The following is a 19,968-nucleotide window of genomic DNA, read 5'->3' on the forward strand; positions in this document are numbered from 1 at the left end:
TGTAGAAAATGCTCAAAAACAATGAAATATGCCCTGAAAGATCTATATAAATATGGGGGGTCCTAGTAGAATAACCTCTTTTGGGGGTTGTATGACTGAAACTGAAGTACCCATTATTTAGGAGGAATGCTTACACCTCCGAAATCAAAGTCTCATGATTTACTGTATTTTTCGGACTATAAGACGCACTTTTTTTTCCCCCCAAATGTTGGGGAAAAGTGGGGGGTGCGTCTTACAGTCTGAATGTAGGGCTGCAGGGAATGAGGGTGCTGCGGTGGCGAGGGTCATCGGGGGCACGAGCAGGCTGCAGCAGCGCCTGCCGTGACCACATGGGCCCGCTCAATGAATATGCCCACCCATCATCCTGCCCATCATCTCTCAGCGCTGAAGCCGGCACTGACAGGTGGGCGGGATGATGGGCGGGGGATGTGCGCATAGTAAACAGCCGGCCCGCATGATCACCCCTGGCAGCTACAGCCTGGAGTGATCATGTGCAGCTGTATTCACTGCTCCCCGCGCATCATTATCAGCGCGGGGGGCAGTGAATAAGTACGGTATACTCACCCGTCATTGTTCCCCTGCAGCATCGCCTTGTCCTCCTGTCTGTGCCGGCTGCGGCTGTGTCCACACACAGCCGCGGCCGGCACAGACAGGAGGACGGTGCGATGCTGCAGGGAGCATGACCGGCCCCACACAGTGGCGCTGCTGCTGAAACTGACGGAGGAGGAGAGATGCTGCAGGGAGTGAGGAAAGGTTGAGTATGAACGTTTATTTTTTTGTTGTGTGCCACAGGATGCAGGTCATAAAGCAGGATGGGGTATATAGCAGGATGTGGTCATACACCAGGATGGGGTATGTTATGAGCAGGATTAGGGTTTATAGGAGGATGGGGGCCATACACCAGGATGGGGTATGTTATGAGCAGGATGGGGTTTATAGCAGGATGGGGGCCATACACCAGGATGGGGTATGTTATGAGCAGGATGCGGCCATATGCCAGGAAGGGGTGTATAGCAGGATGGGAACACATACCAGGATGGCAGTATATAGCAGGATGGGGGCTATACCAGGATGAGGGACATATGTATACTAGCATGGGGATCATATACAAGGCAGGAGGATCATTACCAGGATGGAGTACCTTAGTAGAGAATTTTGGGACATTACCCACATAAGTGTCAGCAGCAGATCCTCCCCCATAATAGTGTGTCATGAGCACATTTTTTGCTTTAAATTTTATTTTCATATTTTCCTTCTCTAAAACTAGGCTGCGTCTTATAGTCCAGTGCATCTTATAGTCCGAAAAATATCGTAGTTATTTAAAGTACAAAAAAAAATTAGTACAAAAGAAGTACGGTATTTCTTTCCTTTGGGCGGCCTTATTGAGGGTGCACAAGTTCTTCCCGTATAGGCGATACAGAAGGATTTTTGGTAGATATAATAATTGGGAGATTATTGAGAAATCTCCAACTATTACAGTCTCTACTATGGGACTACATACTAACCGAGCCTCTGGTGCAGATGTAACTGCTCCCGCGGCTGCCCATTCACTTCCGGAGCTGGGTATTAAGCTCCTGCATATGCACTCCTTTCCCCGCCCATCGGCGCCTGTGATTGGTTGCAGTCAGACGCGCCCCCACCCTGAGTGACAGCCTGTCTGACGCTTCTAGTCACAGACCCGGTCTGCGAGTCTATATCGTACAGTAAAAATAAATAAATTAAAAAAAAAAAAAAATTGCCATAGGCTCACCCCAATATTATGATACTCAGCAGAGATAAAGCCACGGCTACAGGTTGTAGTCCCCCAGCTCCTATCCCCCTAATCCCTTGTACCACCAATTTTAATCGCCACCTTTTGGTCCCCATAGACTTATCCCAGATATTTGTGAGTTCGCCCATCACTACTCCTGTAGTCAAAAACCCAATCAATATTGGGAAAAAAATAAATCCTAATTTTAATAAGACATATATTTTTTTTTATCAATGCCACCCAGCTTTGGCTGTCTCTCCTTGATTTCAGGCTTTCTGATAGATGAATGATTCTGATGTATCATGGGTTATTTTGTCGTTTTTGGGCTCAATTTCCATGTTTATATTTTTTTCCAGTGAGTTAGAAGATGATTTACTTGAGGAGGACTTCTTACCTGGGAGGAAGGTAACTTATTTTTGGTTTAAAAATACTTGAATATTTGATATTCTGAATTAAAGTGTGTGACTTACTCTTATCCGCTTGACCGGCAGACGTCTGTAGATCTGTCAGATGAAGAACTTAATGATGATCTTCTCCAAAGCGATGAAGAGGAGCTGGACATCGCTAATTACAGGTATCAATTGTGCATTTAATCCCTCCGTTCCCTGTTGGGCTTGTGTTTCTCGATCTCTGCTTTTATTTAAAGGTAAACCGCTGTTTGTTTTTTTTACTGACAAAAATTGGGTATTGAATATTTAAAAAATCTGTGATGATCCGAATGCTCGTGCGGTCACATCCTCATACCGGCCATTAACATGAAGTTGGGTATCCAGTCGGAGCTCTATATTTTTTTATTGTAGAGATGTTGGACTTTTTAAAAGGTTTTGTAACACTGAGAATGATTTTGGTTATGGAAACAAGTTGCCACTGTTGATATCATTGATCCTGTGCGTTGCTGGCTTTTCCCTGTCCTACAAAAATGATCTTATCAGGTATTTGGCTGCTTCTAAGGCTGGCCATACACATTAGATGACTGTCAGGTAATTTTTGGGAAAACTGCCATCTCTGTCGACTCGACAAGCACTTAGCAACTTTACCTGTTTTTAATAACCTGATACAACCCCTTTAAGTGGTTGCATGTAATAACAATATGTAATAACTTGGATGGAAATACCCTTACATTTCTTAAAGGGAACCGGTCAAGTGCAATATGCACCCAGAACCACGAGCAGTTCTGGGTGCATATTACTAATCCCTGCCTAACCGTCCCTGTATCTAATAGCATAGATAAAGAGATCTTTAGAAAACTTATTTCTAAAGATCCTTTATGATATGCTAATGAGGTCAGGGACTAGTTGCAAGGGCGTTGGTTCCCTTGGCTAATTGGCCCCCTTAGCTTGTAAGCACGCCCCTGTGGGGCGCAGCGTCAAAGGCATGGTCCATCTCACCGCTTTCTGGTGCCACTGCGCCCGACGCTAGATTTCGGCTCCGTGCGCATGATCAGAAGTCCTGTAGTTCCGGTCATGTGCACTGTGAAGCCGGATGTACGCATGATCGGAAGTCTGGGGATGTTTTGATCATGCGCACTGAGCCGAAAACCAGCGGTGGCTGCAAAGGTAAAAGTGACTATTGCTCTGACGCTGGGCATTCGTTAGCATGTTGGCACACCCACATGGGCGTGCTAATATGCTAAGGAGGCCGACTAGCCAAGGCAACTGGCGAATAGTTCCCTGTCCTCATTAGCATATCATAAAGCATCTTTAGAAATACTTTTTGTGAAGATCCCTTTATCTATGCTACTAGATGCTGGGAAAGCTAGGCAGGAATTGGCAATAGGCAACCAGAACTGGTCATGGTTCTAGGTGCATACAGGACCTTACAGGTTCCCTTTAAATCTATGGCCCACTTTATTGAAGGATTGAATAGAAATCTAAATTGGATCCACTTTTCTGTTCTAGTACACAAGGAGTCACCGTCAGTCTTAATGCGACCGCTGGTGGCATATCCTCCTTTGACCTTTCTAAAAGCATTGGTGAGGAAGGTGCAGCAGAATGTGAGGAACAAGCGACTGTAGAAGTGTACGAGGAAACGCAGGAGCTGGACGCGGACACCGAGGATCTGGTGGAGACCTATGAAGAAGAGAATTATGCAGAGATAACTGATGAACAGGTGGAATATGAGGAAGAAGAAGCCGCCACAGATGAGGTGCTGGACCTTGAGATCAATGAACCTCTGGATGAATTTCAAGTAAGTCGTCTTGTATCTCTGTTGATCAAGGGTTTTCGTGTGACTTGGCTTTGAGGACAATTTGAAACCTATTCTCTTCCAGTGGGAGAGATGAGAATTAGACCCATTATCAGTGGCTGCCAGTTTCTTTATCTAGATGGTGACAAACTTTCCGTTGACAGCTTGTTTGTCGTCAGGTAGCGGTCCTTTGTTATGCCGGATGGCAGGAGAGAATCATGACCTTGAGGATCGTATCCTCATGGATGAAAACGGCTTTGTGTTCTGGGGTCCACTCGCGATTGTTCGTACTGTTTAATGCAAAAGCTATTATCCAGGCTTTTGAGCAAGATCTGATAAAGTCATCTAAAGCTAAAAGATTATTGACTTCCTAAAGACATCTTTAAGGTGCTTACTCTGTGGGGATGATTGATTGCTTTCGCCGGTCATTTTTGTAACTAATAGCTGTCCAAGGCTGAATGAAGAGATTGGAGATCCATGTTTACTCGCAGAGATAATAGATTTATAAGAAGATGCTTTCTTTGTGCTTTGGGCGCTCACAATAAGAGTTAATCTTCTGTGATGTATGGATGACTCTTTTCAGGCAAAGCCTTTTTTTTGGTGGACCTGTTAATCATAAAATTATAGATCATGACACTAAATCCTCATTTCCATACATATAGGGAAACGAGGATGACCGTGTATGTATATGTATATAATGATATATATTTATATATCTCTCTATACTAGAAGGTGGCCCGATTTTCTAACGTATCGGGTAGTCCTAGAATGTGTATGTAGGTTAGCAGATTAAATAATAATATAATCAGCAAGTCTTGAATAATGATGGTTCATTTTTTGCTCGTTGGTCTCCTGCTGTGCAGCACGCATCGGCGTGTTTGACAGTAGGAGACCATCGATCTGTATGGGCAGGGAGCCAGCGTACACTGGTAACCATGTTACACAATCGGGTAACTATGCAAAGCGCTTTGCTTAGTTACCCGATGTGTACCATGGTTACCAGCATACGCCGGCTCAAGCACACATGTGCCGGGAGCTGGGGGTAAGGTGGTAACCATGGTACACATTGGGTAACTAACGAAAGCGCTTTCCATAGTTATAGGATTGTGTACCATTTGTTACCAGCGTACGTCGGTAAGCTGATAACCATGGTACACATTGGGTAACTATGCAAAGTGACAGTGCTGGTTTATTCTTTGCTCGTTGGTCTCCTGCTGTGCAGCACGCATCGGCGTGTTTGACAGTGGGAGACCAACGATCTGAATGGGCAGGGAGCCGGCGTACACTGTTAACCATGGTACACATCGGCTAACTATGCAAAGCGGTTTCCATAGTTACCCAATGTGTACACTGGTTAACAGCGTACGCCGGCTCCGGCACACGTGTGCCGAGAGTCGGGGTAAGCTAGTAACCATGTTACACATTGGGTAACTAAGCAAAGCGGTTTCTATAGTTACCCGATGTGTACCATGGTTACCAGTCTACGCCGGCTGAGGCACACGTGTGCCGGGAGCCGGGGTAAGCTAGTGGTTTCACACATCCGGCTTTTCTCAACTTTGTCGGATCCTGCGCGCTCCTGTAGGCTGGTTTCAGACGTCTGTGTTTTAGGTACGTGTGACATGCGTTTTGTAACACGGATGTCACACGTACCCATGTTGTTCTATGATGTGCCTCACACGTCCATGTTTGCACACGGACCGTGTGACTTTTCATGACCCCGCACGCACACACGCAGGTATCTTCGGCAGCACGGATGTCACACGGATCGCACACTGATGTGATCCGTGCGACATCAGTGTAAAACATACCAGAGAAAATATGGGTCTTTTTAATAAAAATATTTTCTATATTTACTTCTCTCCAGCGCTGCTGTCTCCGGCTCTGCTGCCTCCCGCTCCGCTGCCTCCCGCTCCTTATCGCCGCTCATTATACTCACTGAATATTCAGTGCCCTGAGGAGCTGGAAGCAGGAACAGCGCTGGGGACTTCAGTGCCGGGGACCGCATCGCTGGGTGAGTGTACAGCAGAGTATGTGTGTGTGTACATGCATGTGCGCTATATGTGTATGCGCTCGGTGTATCTGTGTGTCTGCTATGTGTGTATATGTGCTCAGTGTGTGTGTATACATGCATGTGCGCTGTGTGTATGCGCTCGGTGTATCCATGTGTCTGCTATGTGCTCAGTGTGTGTGTGTATACATGCATGTACGCTGTGTATGCGCTGTGTATGCGCTGTGTGTATCAATGTGTGTCTGCTGTGTGTGTATATGTGCGTGTGTGTATACATGCATGTGCGCTGTGTGTATGTGCTCGGTGTATCTGTGTGTCTGCTGTGTATGTGTGTATACATGCATGTGCGCTGTATGTGTATGCGCTCGGTGTATCTGTGTGTCTGTGTGTATATGTGCTCAGTGTGTGTGTGTGTATATACATGCATGTGCGCTATGTGTATGCGCTCAGTGTATCCGTGTGTGTGTGTGTGTATATACATGCATGTGCACTGTGTATGCGCCCGGTGTATCCATGTGTGTCTATGTGTGTCTATGTGCTCAGTGTGTGTGTGTATACATGCATGTGTATTGTGTGTATGCGTCGGTGTATCCGTGTGTGTGTGTATATACATGTGTGCTATGTGTGACGCGGACATCTGAAGGCAGCCGTACACTGTGTACAGGACAGTGGCTGCGCCGCAACTTCCTGGTCACATGACAACACGTGATCGGCGCTTGTCGCGCGGCAACTGTAGTGTACATAGTGCACAGGAGCGCGCCGGATCCGACAAAGTGGAGAAAAGGTAAGCGACAGTGCTGACATGTGCCGGGAGCCGGGGTAAGCTAGTAACCATCTTACACATCGGTAACTAAGGAAAGCGGTTTCTATAGTTACCCGATGTGTACTATGGATACCAACCTACGCCGGCTCCGGCACACGTGTGTCAGGAGGCGGGGTAAGCTAGTGGCTTTTCTCCACTTTGTCTTGCGGTGTGGGCTTCCGGTGCTGCAGCAGTCACCTGGGAGTCGGGCATCTCCGTGTGGGTTCGGGGAATGCGTGCGGGGGGGCGGGGCCAGGGCGAGCATCCAATGTGAGGGGGCGGGGCCTGGCCAAGCGTCCAATGCGTGCAGGGGGGCGGGGCGAGCGGCCAATCCGTGTGGGGGGCCAGGGCGAGCCGAGCGTCCAATCCGTGGGGGGGGGGGGGGGCAGGCCAAGGGTCCACTCTAAAGAAAGGAAAAGTAGGAAGAAAGTTATTAAAGGGGTTATCCAGGACTTGGTTATTAATGACCTATTCTTAGGATAATTGATAAACATCCAATTGGTGGGAGTCTGTCTGACACTACACAGATTAGCAGTTTGCAGGTACTCTTAATACCGGAAGTGGGCAGTATATAGAGCAAGGGTCGGGAACCTTTTTGGCTGAGAGACCCATGAACGCAACATAATTGAAAATGTAATTTTTTGAGAGCCATACTCACCAGGGGGGAGCGGCAGCGGTGGAGCGGCTCAGAAGGTCCCAGGAGTGTAGGCCTACCAGGAGGATAGGCGATGCTGCGGGCACGAAGGAGGGGGTGTCGCGACTCAAGAGGGTCAGTGTGCGGAGGGTCAGCGATACTGCTGCGGGCTCGTTGGGTGTCACGGTGGTGGGCGCCATTAGTCTGCCGGCGGGCTGCATTGAATCTCCCATAGTTGACGAGAATATGGCCGGAGCGCATGCGCAGATCAACGCAATGGACTTAAAGAAAATGGCCGCGGAGTCCTATCTGCGCACGCGCCACTTCCGTTGCCATTTTCTTGAAGTTGATCTAGTCTGTGGGAGATTCAAAGCAGTCCGCCGGCTACTGCAGGTTCGCCGCCGCAATACCCCACAAGCCTGCAGTATCGCTGAACCTGCGCCACCACTGTCGTCCCGGTATGCCATAGGCTATGTGCGCACTTACCGGATTTTGCTGCGGATTTTTTTGCGGTTTTGCTGCATGTTTCGCTGCAGAAAATGTTCATAACATCTCTGCAGTGAATCACCAGCAAAACCTATGGGCAAAAAAAATCCTGTGCGCACTAGGCGGATTTTGACAGCTGCATGTTTTGCTGCGGGATTCCCGCAGCAAAAACAATTGCATGTCAATTCTTTTCCGCACGTCGCTGCGGGATTTCACTCCATTGACTCCAATGTTAATCGTGAAATCCCGCAGGGAATAACGCAGGCAGCAAATTCTGTGCGGTTCACTGCGTTTTTCCTGCGTTATTCCCTGCGGTATTTCGCGGTTTACCTCCGGTAATGTACATCGCTTGTCTGCGGTTTTGCAGGGAAGTGATGTCATTACAGGAAGAGGAAGCGGAGCAGAGAGTAAACAAACACACAGACACACACACAGACATAGAACACAGACACATAGAACACACATAGAAATCAAATGGAAATATAGAAAACAAAGAACGTGGGCTCCGCTGTATATTTACCGTCCAGCCGAAGTAAACACACAGCGGCGGCCCGGTATTCTCAGGCTGGGGAGGGAGAGGGGCAGGGTTAATGTCCCCCGCCTCCCTCGCCCTCCCGCAGCCGAGAATATCAGCCGCAGCTGCCCCGGGACTGTCGCATGCATTATGCGGCAGCACCGGCGTGTCCCCGGCTCTTCCTGCCGCCGTGTAGCAGTGGCGGTCAGGGTAATACAAGGTGTTAATGATGGTGGGGGACCACCGCCACTAACTCCAGGCTTGATCATGGCAGCGTCTATGTGACAGCTGACATGATCAACCCGTAAGTAAAGTGAATAAAACAGACACCGAAAAATCCTTTATTTTAAATAAAACAAACAAGCCTCGTTCACCATTTTATTAACCCCTCCCGCACCAAAGCTCCGGCGTAATCCACAGCTCCGACGTCCTGCGCTGCTTACATCCAGCCGCGACTGTCACAGACACAGCGCTGAATGAATGCAGCAGACAGCAGAGGTAATTACCGGTCATTTCCCACGGTCGGTAATGTGAACTCACTGCCGACCGTGGGAAATGCAGCGATCTGTCCTCTATCTGTCTATCCCTCTATCTGTCTGTCTATCTATCCCTCTATCTATTCTTCTGTCTATCTACTATCTCAGAATTAAATGACTTTTTTTTTTTCAATGTGCTTTATTGCATTGAATGCAATAAAGCACATCCCAACCCGCACGCGGCAATACCGCGGTGAAACCGCGGCAAACCGCATGCGGTTTTCGGGTGCGGTTTGCCGCGGTTTTTTACCGCGGGTGCGGTAATCTTTGAGAGCATGTGGAATTTTCTCAAGAAAATTCCATTTCCCAGTGCGCACGTAGCCATATGCGGTTTGGAAGATGCAACCACATTTTTTCCCCCAGTTTTGGGGGGAAAAAGTGCATCTTAAAAAACACAAAATATGGTATTTTTTTTTTATTAAAGATTTGTCTACGAGCCAGATGCCGCCATCAAAAGAGCGGCATCTGGCTCACGAGCCATAGGTTACCGACCCCTGGTATAGAGCCAGGGACACCACAGTGCTCCACTCTGTGTAGTGACCGGTCTTGGGTATTGTAATTCGGCTCTCACTCAACTTCATTTCTGTTGGGCCCCACTGATCTGAAAGACTCCAGTATCAAAGTCCTGGACAATCCCTTTAAGGTGGTCATATACTATATTTGTTTGTCCTACAGTTATTCCTCCTGAACTCCCCATATACAGTACAGACCAAAAGTTTGGACACACCTCATCTCTAGAGCAACTGTTAAGAGGAGACTTTGTGCAGCAGGCCTTCATGGTAAAATAGCTGCTAGGAAACCACTGTTAAGGACAGGCAACAAGCAGAAGAGACTTGTTTGGGCTAAAGAACACAAGGAATGGACATTAGACCAGTGGAAATCTGTGCTTTGGTCTGGTGAGTCCAAATTTGAGATCTTTGGATCCAACCACCGTGTCTTTGTAGAAAAGGTGAACGGATGGACTCTACATGGCTGGTTCCCACCGTGAAGCATGGAGGAGGTGGTGTGGTGGTGTGGGGGTGCTTTGCTGGTGACACTGTTGGGGATTTATTCAAAATTGAAGGCCTACAGAACCAGCATGGCTACCACAGCATCTTGCAGCGGCGTGCTATTCCATCCGGTTTGCATTTAGTTGGACCATCATTTATTTTTCAACAGGACAATGACCCCAAACACACCTCCAGGCTGTGTAAGGCCTATTTGACTAAGAAGGAGAGTGATGGGGTGCTACACCAGATGACCTGGTATCCACAGTCACCACACCTGAACCCAATCGAGATGGTTTGGGGTGAGCTGGACTGCAGAGTAAATACAAAAGGGCCAACAAGTGCTAAGCATCTCTGGGAACTCCTTCAAGACTGTTGGAAGACCATTTCCGGTGACTACTTCTTGAAGCTCATCAAGAGAATGCCAAGAGTGTGCAAAGCAGTAATGAAAGCAAAAGGTGGCTACTTTGAAGAACCTAGAATATAAGACATGTTTTCAGTTGTTTCACACTTTTTTAAGTATTTCATTTCACATGTTTTAATGCCTTCAATGTGAATCTACAATTTTCAGAGTCCTGAAAATAAAGAAAACTCTTTGAATGAGGTGTGTCCAAACTTTTGGTCTGTACTGTATATTCTCATGGCGAGAGCGGAATATGCCACTGCCCAACACTTATGCTCTACGATTGAAAAGCTTGAGCATGCTGAAATCCGATATGCCTGACCCTTCTTTCTCCTGACATTTGCCATCAGGGGAAAGTGGAGGAATCTGCAGCTTTGGCTGACCTTCAACCGTTACTTCTTCCTTTTGGTTTCCACTTCTGGGTTTGCAACAAAAACTGCATGTGTGATTTCTCTATCGTTTCATTGGGGGACACAGGACCATGGGTTATGCTGCTGTCACTAGGAGGCTGACACTAAGTAGACATGAAAAGTTAGCTCCTCCCTAGCAGTATACACCCCGAGCCGGAGGCGGGCTCAGATCAGTTTTTAGCTTAGTGTCGTAGGAGGCTGATGTGGGCCGTCTCGGCCCCCTCAGCCACTTGCTTTTTTTGCGTTTTTTCTCTTATTTCTGCGCCGCTCAGCGCTCTCATACCTGTCCTTTTTTCTCTATGCAGGTATTTTCGTCACTCTTACTCCGCAGCCCTGTCGGTACCACTCCCCAGGGTCGCAGGGGTTTGAGATCTTGGGCCCTCTCCCCCGTCCGCCCCCGCTGGTACCACTCCCGGGGGTGTTCGTGTGGGCAGGCTTGTCGTGGGCACCCCTGATTCGCCCGGAGGTATCACCCCAATGGGCCTACAGGGGCATTCAGCAGGGATGGATTATTGGCAGCGCGCTGTGTTTTGACGGGCCCTCACCGCTGCTCTCTGCTGCTGGGGGCTCCTTCCCCCATCATGACGTCCACTTCCCTGCCTTGTACACGTTCTCTCCCGGAGTCTGCCGTCTCCCAGGGCGAGGGCACTGTTCACAGGCAGGGGCTGGGTGCCCTGCCTGCACCGCTTCCATCGCTGGACCTCCGCCGCCGAGTCAGGTAGGACAGTTCCCTCTCCCTGCCCTCCTCCTCGGCCGGCCCCTAACTTTAGTCCCCGGTCTCGGCCTAGCCGCGCTTGCACCTTAGCCACGCCCCCCGCCGCAGCGCTGTGACCGCCGCTTGTCTGGCCCAGCCTCCCCCCACCCTGCAGCCCCCTGGCTGATGGTGGAGGCGGTTACTTTCGGTTTCTTCGCGCCGAATCGACGCTCCTCCCCCAGCCTGCTCCAGCGTCCCCTCGCCATATTGCTGTTTCTCTGAAGCTGCAGCGCCGGCGTTTCCATATTGCACCGCATCTCTGGTAGCTCCATCCTCCAGGATCCCTCTGCTGGACTGGTGGGCGGCACACAGGACCGGGGTAAGCTCTGCTCCTCAGGAGTAGCCCTCACTAGGCAGCGTTTTTTCCCTTAATTTAGGGACGAGTTAACCCTCTCCTGTCTCCTTCCTAGCAGCACCAGGGAGAGTTTATCCTTTTCACCATGCCTAATACTAAGTCCACCCGTCCCAAGCAGGCCCCCTTTGCCTTATTCTTCGCATGCTCCTCCTGCAAAACCAAGTTTTCCCAAGGCCAGGACGCGCCACTATGCTCCGTCTGTTCTGATAACGCGCAGCACCTGCAGGACCCCTCGGCCGACGCTACTGAGACCGCAGCGCCAGATGCTACAGGCCCCTGCGTCCCGCCCCCCCCCGCATGGCTAGCGTCACTGTCCCAGTCCGTAGAGTCCCTCTCTGAGGCTTCTCGGACCATCGCGCAAGCCCTGCGCCTGCTGCCGTCGCTTACTCAGACGCCCGCAGACCCGACGCTACCGCCGCCGGAGCAAGTAAGCCCCGTTGCAGGGACCTCCTCGGCTGCGCAGAAGCGTACCCGTAAGGTCTCGTCTTCAGACTCTTCGCAGGTTTCACCTTCACCACCAGGTCCGTCCCGTCATTCCTCCCGGGAACCTTCTGACTGCTCCGATGATGAGGACGATGCAGCTCCCCTGCTGGACACTGAGCAGGCGGCTGATATTCGGCGTATGGTGAATAGCCTGGTGGAGGCAGTGAACCAGACCCTAAAGGTACAAGTGGACCCTGTCTCCTCTCAGAGCACCCAGGTCTCGTTTAAGCGGATGAAGCGGCCCCAGAGCACTTTCAGCGGACACCCGGAATTTGCCGACTTGCTGCGCACCCACAGACAGCAGCCAGACAAGGTATTTACCAGCAGCAGGTACATTAATCTACACTATCCTTTTCCAGAAGATCTTAAAAAGGACTGGGCGGGCTCTCCTGTGGTCGACCCCCCCAATCTCCCGCCTATCCTCTCACACGGTCCTTCCACTCACTGACGGTACGTCCCTCAGAGATCCCACGGACCGTACTATTGACAGGTTGGCCCGTTCCGCCTTCGAGGCGGCGGGCACCTCCCTCTCACCAGCCTTTGCCTCGGTTTGGGTCGCGAAGGCACTGATGTCCTGGGCAGACACGCTACGCTGCGGACTCCGAGAAGTTTCTGCCAATCCGGATCTGGTCCTCATCTCCTCGCAGATTACCCTCGCGGGTGAGTACCTGCTCAACGCAGCCCTGGCATCTGCCAATTGCGCGGCCCAGGCCGCCAGCAACAACGTGGCCATCCGCCGAGCACTCTGGCTCCGTTCCTGGAACGCGGACGCGGCCTCTAAGAAGTCGCTGACTTCTCTGCCTTTCCTAGGGGAACGTCTTTTTGGAGAGAGACTGGACAAGTTGATCTCCGATGCAACGGGGGGAAAGAGTACATCTCTCCCCCAATTGCGCCCCAAGCGCATCCTAAATCGGCGCCCCGCCGCTCGTTTTCGCCCCTTTCGCAGTTTCAATTCCCCTCCCCAAGCCCGAAAAAGCCGCTCTCCCCCGAGAGACAGGCGGACCCCGTCATTCAAGACCAATCCAAGCTGGCGTTCACGCCCCCGCCAGCCCACGAAGTCTTCTTCTGCTTTCCGCCGACGCTCCTCCAAGTGACTCGCGGTCGGCGCGCTCCAGCGCCGGACTAGTGGGAGGACGTCTGTTGCGCTTCCAGCATGTGTGGATCCCCCTGACCGCGGATGCCTGGGTCAGGGAGATCATCACATCGGGTTACAAAATCGAATTCGACTCAAGGCCGCCGAATCGTTTTTTCCTCTCCCGTCCTCCCGAAGCTCCCGCACGAGCGCGTGCGTTTTTTCACGCCATAGACTCCCTCCTCCAAGCCGGAGTCGTGGTGCCAGTTCCCCCCGCGGAACGTTTCAGAGGGTTCTATTCCAACATTTTCGTGGTCCCCAAGAAAGACGGGTCCGCCCGCCCCGTCCTCGACCTAAAGCTGCTAAACAGGTCGGTGAGGTCGCGGCCGTTTCGAATGGAGTCACTCCGCTCCGTGATCGCGTCCATGGAGATCGGCGAGTTCCTGGCATCGCTGGATATTCGGGACGCCTATCTTCACATACCTATAGCCACCTCTCACCAACAGTTCCTCCGCTTCGCGATAGCGGAGGATCACTTCCAGTTCACGGCTCTTCCTTTCGGCCTCGCATCCGCTCCCAGGGTCTTCACGAAGATCATGGCGGCGGCCATGTCCGTCCTCCATTCCAGGGGTGTCATGGTCATCCCGTACTTGGACGATATGCTCATCAAAGGCTCGTCGTTCAAGGATTGTCGTCTGGGGGTTCAGGTCACGATCGACACCCTCTCCCGGTTAGGGTGGCTGATCAACCGAAAGAAGTCCTCTCTGACCCCGGGCCGGCGGATCACCTTTTTAGGCATGGTATTCGATACCACCCAAGGTCGGGTCTTCCTCACACAGGAGAAGATTTCCTCTCTGCAACAAGGCATCCGCGTTCTCCAGCGCCAGCGCCAAGTTTCCATCAGGTTCGGCATGCGAGTCCTCGGGCGGATGGTAGCGGCAATGGAAGCCGTTCCCTTTGCGCAGTTCCACCTCCGGCCCCTCCAGCTGGCCTTGCTGAAGGAATGGGACAGATCTCCCTTTTCCCTGGACCGCAGGATCCTTCTTTCGCCAGAGACCCGCCACTCACTCAGCTGGTGGAGCAATCAACGCAATCTCACGTCAGGAAGGTCATTCCTTCCGCTCCACTGGAAAATAGTGACCACCGATGCCAGTCTCCAGGGCTGGGGAGCCGTGTTCCGCCATCACACGGCTCAGGGCCGTTGGACGCCGCGGGAGAGCTCTCTCCCGATCAACATTCTGGAGATAAGGGCCATTCGGCTAGCCTTGCAGCAGTTTCGGCACCTAGTTCAGGGTTGCCCGGTCAGGATCCAGTCGGACAATGCGACGGCGGTGGCGTACATCAACCACCAAGGAGGCACAAGAAGTGCCGGGGCGATGCGAGAAGTCAGGAAGATTTTGCATTGGGCAGAGCGTCATCACTCTCTGATCTCAGCGGTCCACATCCCGGGCGTGGACAATTGGGCGGCGGACTTCCTCAGCAGGGAAGGCCTCGCGTCCGGCGAATGGTCTCTCAATCAGGAAGTCTTCAACCAGATCTGCGGCAGATGGGGCGTGCCAGATGTGGACCTAATGGCCTCCAGGTTCAACCGTCAGGTACCGCAATTCGTAGCGCGGTGCCGCGACAGCTTGGCTTTAGGAGTCGACGCACTCACCCTTCCATGGGGCCAGTTCAGTCTCCCGTACATCTTCCCTCCACTTCCTCTAATCCCGAGGGTCCTCAAGAAGATCAAGGCGGAAGGAATACCAGTAATCCTGGTGGCTCCGGACTGGCCCAGGCGAGCATGGTTCGCAGAACTCACTCAGCTCCTCGCAGACACTCCTTGGCGCCTTCCAGACCGTCACGATCTTCTTCAGCAGGGACCCCTTTTCCATCAGAATTCAAGGGTTCTAAGTTTGACGGCCTGGCCATTGAATCCTGGGTTCTAGCTCAGGCTGGTTTCGCTCCAAGAGTGATACAAACAATGATTAAGGCCAGGAAGCCTTCTTCTTCAAAGATTTATTACCGCACGTGGAAAGTCTTCTTCAGGTGGTGCGAAGAGAACAACGTTTCTTCTCCCCTCGCCTTCTCTCTTCCTTCACTATTGGCATTCTTACAGTCAGGCCTAGATGCGGGTCTCTCGCTAGCCACACTGAAAGGCCAGATTTCGGCCTTGGCAATTCTTTTTCAGAAGCCACTGGCCTCTCGCCCGCAGGTTAAGACCTTCATCCAAGGAGTTGCCCACCTAGCCCCGCCTTATCGTCGCCCTCTAGATCCGTGGGACCTTAATCTAGTCCTAGGGTCCCTTCAGGGTCCTCCTTTCGAGCCTCTGCGAGATTCTTCCCTTTCTCACCTGTCTTGGAAGGTAGTGTTCCTCGTTGCCGTCACTTCTATTCGAAGGACGTCAGAACTGGCAGCTCTTTCTTGTCGTGCACCCTTTCTGGTTTTTCACCAGGATAAAGTGGTTCTCCGGCCAGATCCCTCCTTCCTTCCGAAGGTGGTCTCCCCGTTTCATCTAAACGAAGAAATTGTCCTTCCGTCCTTTTGTCCTAGACCCTCCCACAGCTTGGAGAGGTCCCTGCACACCCTGGACCTAGTGCGCGCCCTTAGAATCTACATCTCCAGGACCGCGCCGTTCCGTAAGTCGGATGGTCTGTTTGTCCTTCCTTCGGGCCCCAAGAGGGGCGAGGCGGCATCCAAGGCCACAATTGCCAGATGGATCCGTTCCGCCATATCTGAGGCCTATCGGATTCGGGACAAGTCTCCGCCTCGGGGGGTAAGGGCTCACTCTACCCGAGCGGTGGGAGCCTCTTGGGCGATTAGGCATCAGGCGTCGGCCGATCAGGTCTGCAAGGCCGCCACCTGGTCTAGTCTGCACACCTTTACCAGATTCTACCAAGTTCACACTCAAGCATCGGCAGATGCGGCTTTTGGGAGAAAGGTTTTGCAGGCGGCAGTTGCGCACCTGTAATAGGGTGACAACATTCAGTCGTAGTGTAGGCCCGCCGGGGGAGGTCGTTGTTTTTTCTTCCCTGCGGCGGTGCTTCGGTATTCCCACCCAGGGACTGCTTTTGGACGTCCCATGGTCCTGTGTCCCCCAATGAAACGATAGAGAAAGAAGGATTTTTGTGTACTCACCGTAAAATCTCTTTCTCTGAGTCTTCATTGGGGGACACAGCACCCACCCTGCTTGGTTTTTTTGTTGTTTTCATTGCATTTGCCTGCCATTTTCAGGGTCTTATGTTCATAGACCACCTGTTCGCACGGCTGCATTAATTTAGTTATAACTTTGTTTTATGTATGGTGATTCGGGTACTCCTCCTACTGCTTCTGCACAAACTGATCTGAGCCCGCCTCCGGCTCGGGGTGTATACTGCTAGGGAGGAGCTAACTTTTCATGTCTACTTAGTGTCAGCCTCCTAGTGACAGCAGCATAACCCATGGTCCTGTGTCCCCCAATGAAGACTCAGAGATTTTACGGTGAGTACACAAAAATCCTTCTTTCTGCCTAATGCAGCCGCCTTCCAACCTCCAATGTGCCGATAGCCGAGCTCGGACAACTATGGTTTCAATTATCAGAGCAGCTATTGGCCCATGTAAATGAGGGGACTAGCTTAACCCCTTAGTGACCAAGTCAATTTTGACCTTAAAGGGAACCTGTCAGGTCCCACATGACCTCCAACCCAGCAGCATTCATACCTGTATGCCAGATTTCCCTGCCTAACCAGCCCTGTATAATGCTATTCACCCATATCACTGTTTAACCCCTTCACCCCTGAGCCTGTTTTTACCTTCATGACCAGGCCATATTTTTTCAATTCTGACCAGTGTCACTTTAAGGGTATAACTCTGGAACACTTCAACGGATCCCGGTGATTCTGAGAATTATTTCTTTGGGACAAATTGTACTTCATGTTAGTGGTAAATTTAGACCGATATTTTTTTATTGCGTTTATTCATGGAATAATCAAAATTGGCAAAAACTTTGAAAAATACACAATTTTCATGCCCTGAAATCAGAGAGTTATGTCACACAAGACTGTTACTAAATAACATTTCCCACATGTCTGCTTTACACCAGCGCAGTTTTTGAAACCTATTTTTTTCCTGTTAGGAAGTTAGATGGATTCAAACTTTATCCGCAATTTCTCAATTTTCCAACAAAATTACCAAAACCAGTTTTTTAGATATCAGTTCACATGTGAAGTGACTTTAAAGGACAAAAGTGACACCATTATAAAAACTGCACCCCTCAAACTACTCAAAACCACATCCAAGAAGTTTAACCCTTTAGGTGCTTCACAGAAACTAAAGCAGTGTGGAAGGAAAAAAAAATATATTTTACTTTTCCCCACAAAAAAGTTACTTTAGCCCCAAATTTTGCATTTTCACAAGGGTATCAGGAAAAAAATACACCTTACAATTTATTGTGCAATTTCTTTTGAATACGCTAAAACCCCATATGTGGTGAAAAATCAACTGTTTGGGCGCACGGCAAGACTCAAAAGGGAAGGAGCGCCATTTGAATTTTAGAGCTCAAAATTGTCTGGAATTATTACAATGTCCCGTTTAGAGAGCCCCTGATGTGCCTAAACAGTGGAGCTCCCCCACAAGTTACCCTATTTTGGACTAGACCTCTCAATTAATTTACCTGGATGGTTGGTAAGCACCTTGAGCAACAAGATACCTCAGAATTTTATAACGTTGAGCCGTGAAAATAAAAAAAATACATTTTTTCCATAAAACTGTTGCTTTAACCCCAAATCTTTTATTTTTTTAAGGGTGACATAAAATGCACCAAACCCTCACAAGTGACCCCATTTTACAAACTGCCCCACTCAGTAAAGTCATCCAGTGGTGCAGAGAACATATTGACACTACAGGTGTGTCACAAAATGTTATACTATTGGGCAGTTAACAAAAAATAATTATATTTTTACCACTGAAATTTTGTTTTAACCCCAGATTTCCAATTTTCACACAAGGAATCGGTAAAAAACGGTTGCATGATGTGTTACACAAGTTCACCTGAACGTGGCAATATCCCACATATGACTGTACAGTACTGTTCGGTCGCATCACAGGGCTCGGGAGCGAAGGAGCATCAGTTGATTTTGGGGCTCAGCTTTTCCTAGAATAATTGCAGACTCCATTTGTAGAGCCCCTAGGTGCCAAAGCAGCAGAAACCCGCTTAGGAGACCAATTTTTTTAAAATTACGCCCCTCTAGAAATTAATCTATGGCTGTAGTGACGATTTAGTCTCTGGAAAATACCCGTGGAGTCAAACGCAATGAACGATGCAGAATTAAAAATTGAAAGATAGCCCTTGTTGTGCCAAGTACATTGTTCCCAGCTCGTACTTCTGGAGACTTGCACCCCATACATTTAAGCGGGCTCTCCTCATTACAATAATGCCAAAAATGTGGAAGCTAGCACAGATTTTGCTGGATTTCTTTTTTGGGCGGGGGAGCCACAGCGTTTTTCCACAGCCTTTGTGCTGCCAGTAACATGAAAGCCTCCTATATTTCCGTTAACAGATGGCTTTTCTGTTGAGTGGGATCTTGTGTGTTTGTGGGTTCAGTAGAATGCTACTTGGTGGCGATTTGGGTACAGAATATTTTGTATCGGTTCTCATTTATCCTGTGCTGAATTCTGAGGGCTTACACTGTGGTTTTCATTTACATATGCAAAATACGTGCTTCAAGTGAAACCTTTGATGAATCTATTCACTAATGAAGCATTAAAATTACTAGCGGTGTCTGTCTTTTCAAAGGTGAGCAAAACTGTTGATGACCGCACTTTTTGGCACACCTAAAAAAAACCATAAAAAGGTGGACACCGCCGGAGCACAGGCCAGACAAGAGACCAAAGTGACTCCTGCCTCTTTCTTCATCGTTCCTTATGGGAGACCCAGACCATGGGTGTATAGCTTCTGCCTCCGGAGGACACACAAAGTACTACACTCAAACGTGTAGCTCCTCCCTCCGGGCTATATACACCCCCTGGATGACAATCTAACCAGTTCAATGCTTTGTGTTCAGGAGGTCACACACACATGCATTCTCTGATTTTTTTCATTTTTATTTTTTGATTTTAAAGATTTGGAAGAAAAGCGGGTCCAGTCTGGACTCCCGGCATGTCCCTTCTCACCCCACTGTGTCGGCGGTGCTGTTAAGGTTGACTTTACAAGGCTGGAGCCTTCACATGCCGCGCTCCTTCACATCCTCTGAGAGGCTCTGGGTTGAAGTAGGAGCCGTCACGGTCCTCTCTGCTTGCAGAAGACCGGTCTCCATCCGCAGCCCTGTCTGGTTCCTGCTGGAAGGAGCGTTTAACCCCCCTCAGGGACTGGCCCTGCGTCTCAAAAGCTAAGTATTGAGACGTTTTTCAGGGGTCCCGGGTACTTTTATTAGGGGGAAAGTATGTTTTTTTATGTTTACTGTAAATTCCGGCCGGTTCTGGGGGTTTCCCCTGAGAACCGCGCCGAAGGTGCCTGCTCGTCGGCCGCATGTTAAAATCTAGGCCCCGGCTTCTGTTTGGGCCTAGTTTCGGTTTCATCTTCCTCTGCATGTCATTCATGCAGGGGAATAGAGTGGCGCCGCCCACCGGCCATCC

The 19,968-nt window shown here is 50.0% G+C and overlaps 1 protein-coding gene across 4 annotated transcripts in view; it reads left to right on the forward strand.

The window, feature by feature from the left end:
* Positions 1-19,968, forward strand: part of RBM33 (RNA binding motif protein 33) — a 222,529-nt gene that overhangs the window by 39,288 nt on the left and 163,273 nt on the right. For all 4 annotated transcript variants that reach the window (XM_075315440.1, XM_075315441.1, XM_075315442.1 and 1 more), the window contains exons 3-5: positions 2,107-2,155; positions 2,242-2,324; positions 3,649-3,937. In XM_075315440.1, coding sequence (XP_075171555.1) covers positions 2,107-2,155; positions 2,242-2,324; positions 3,649-3,937 — 421 coding nt within the window. The remainder of the gene's footprint in view (positions 1-2,106; positions 2,156-2,241; positions 2,325-3,648; positions 3,938-19,968) is intronic.

Source organism: Anomaloglossus baeobatrachus, chromosome 6 (genome assembly GCF_048569485.1).
Source record: "Anomaloglossus baeobatrachus isolate aAnoBae1 chromosome 6, aAnoBae1.hap1, whole genome shotgun sequence".
In the NCBI taxonomy this organism is placed as follows: Eukaryota; Metazoa; Chordata; class Amphibia; order Anura; family Aromobatidae; genus Anomaloglossus; species Anomaloglossus baeobatrachus.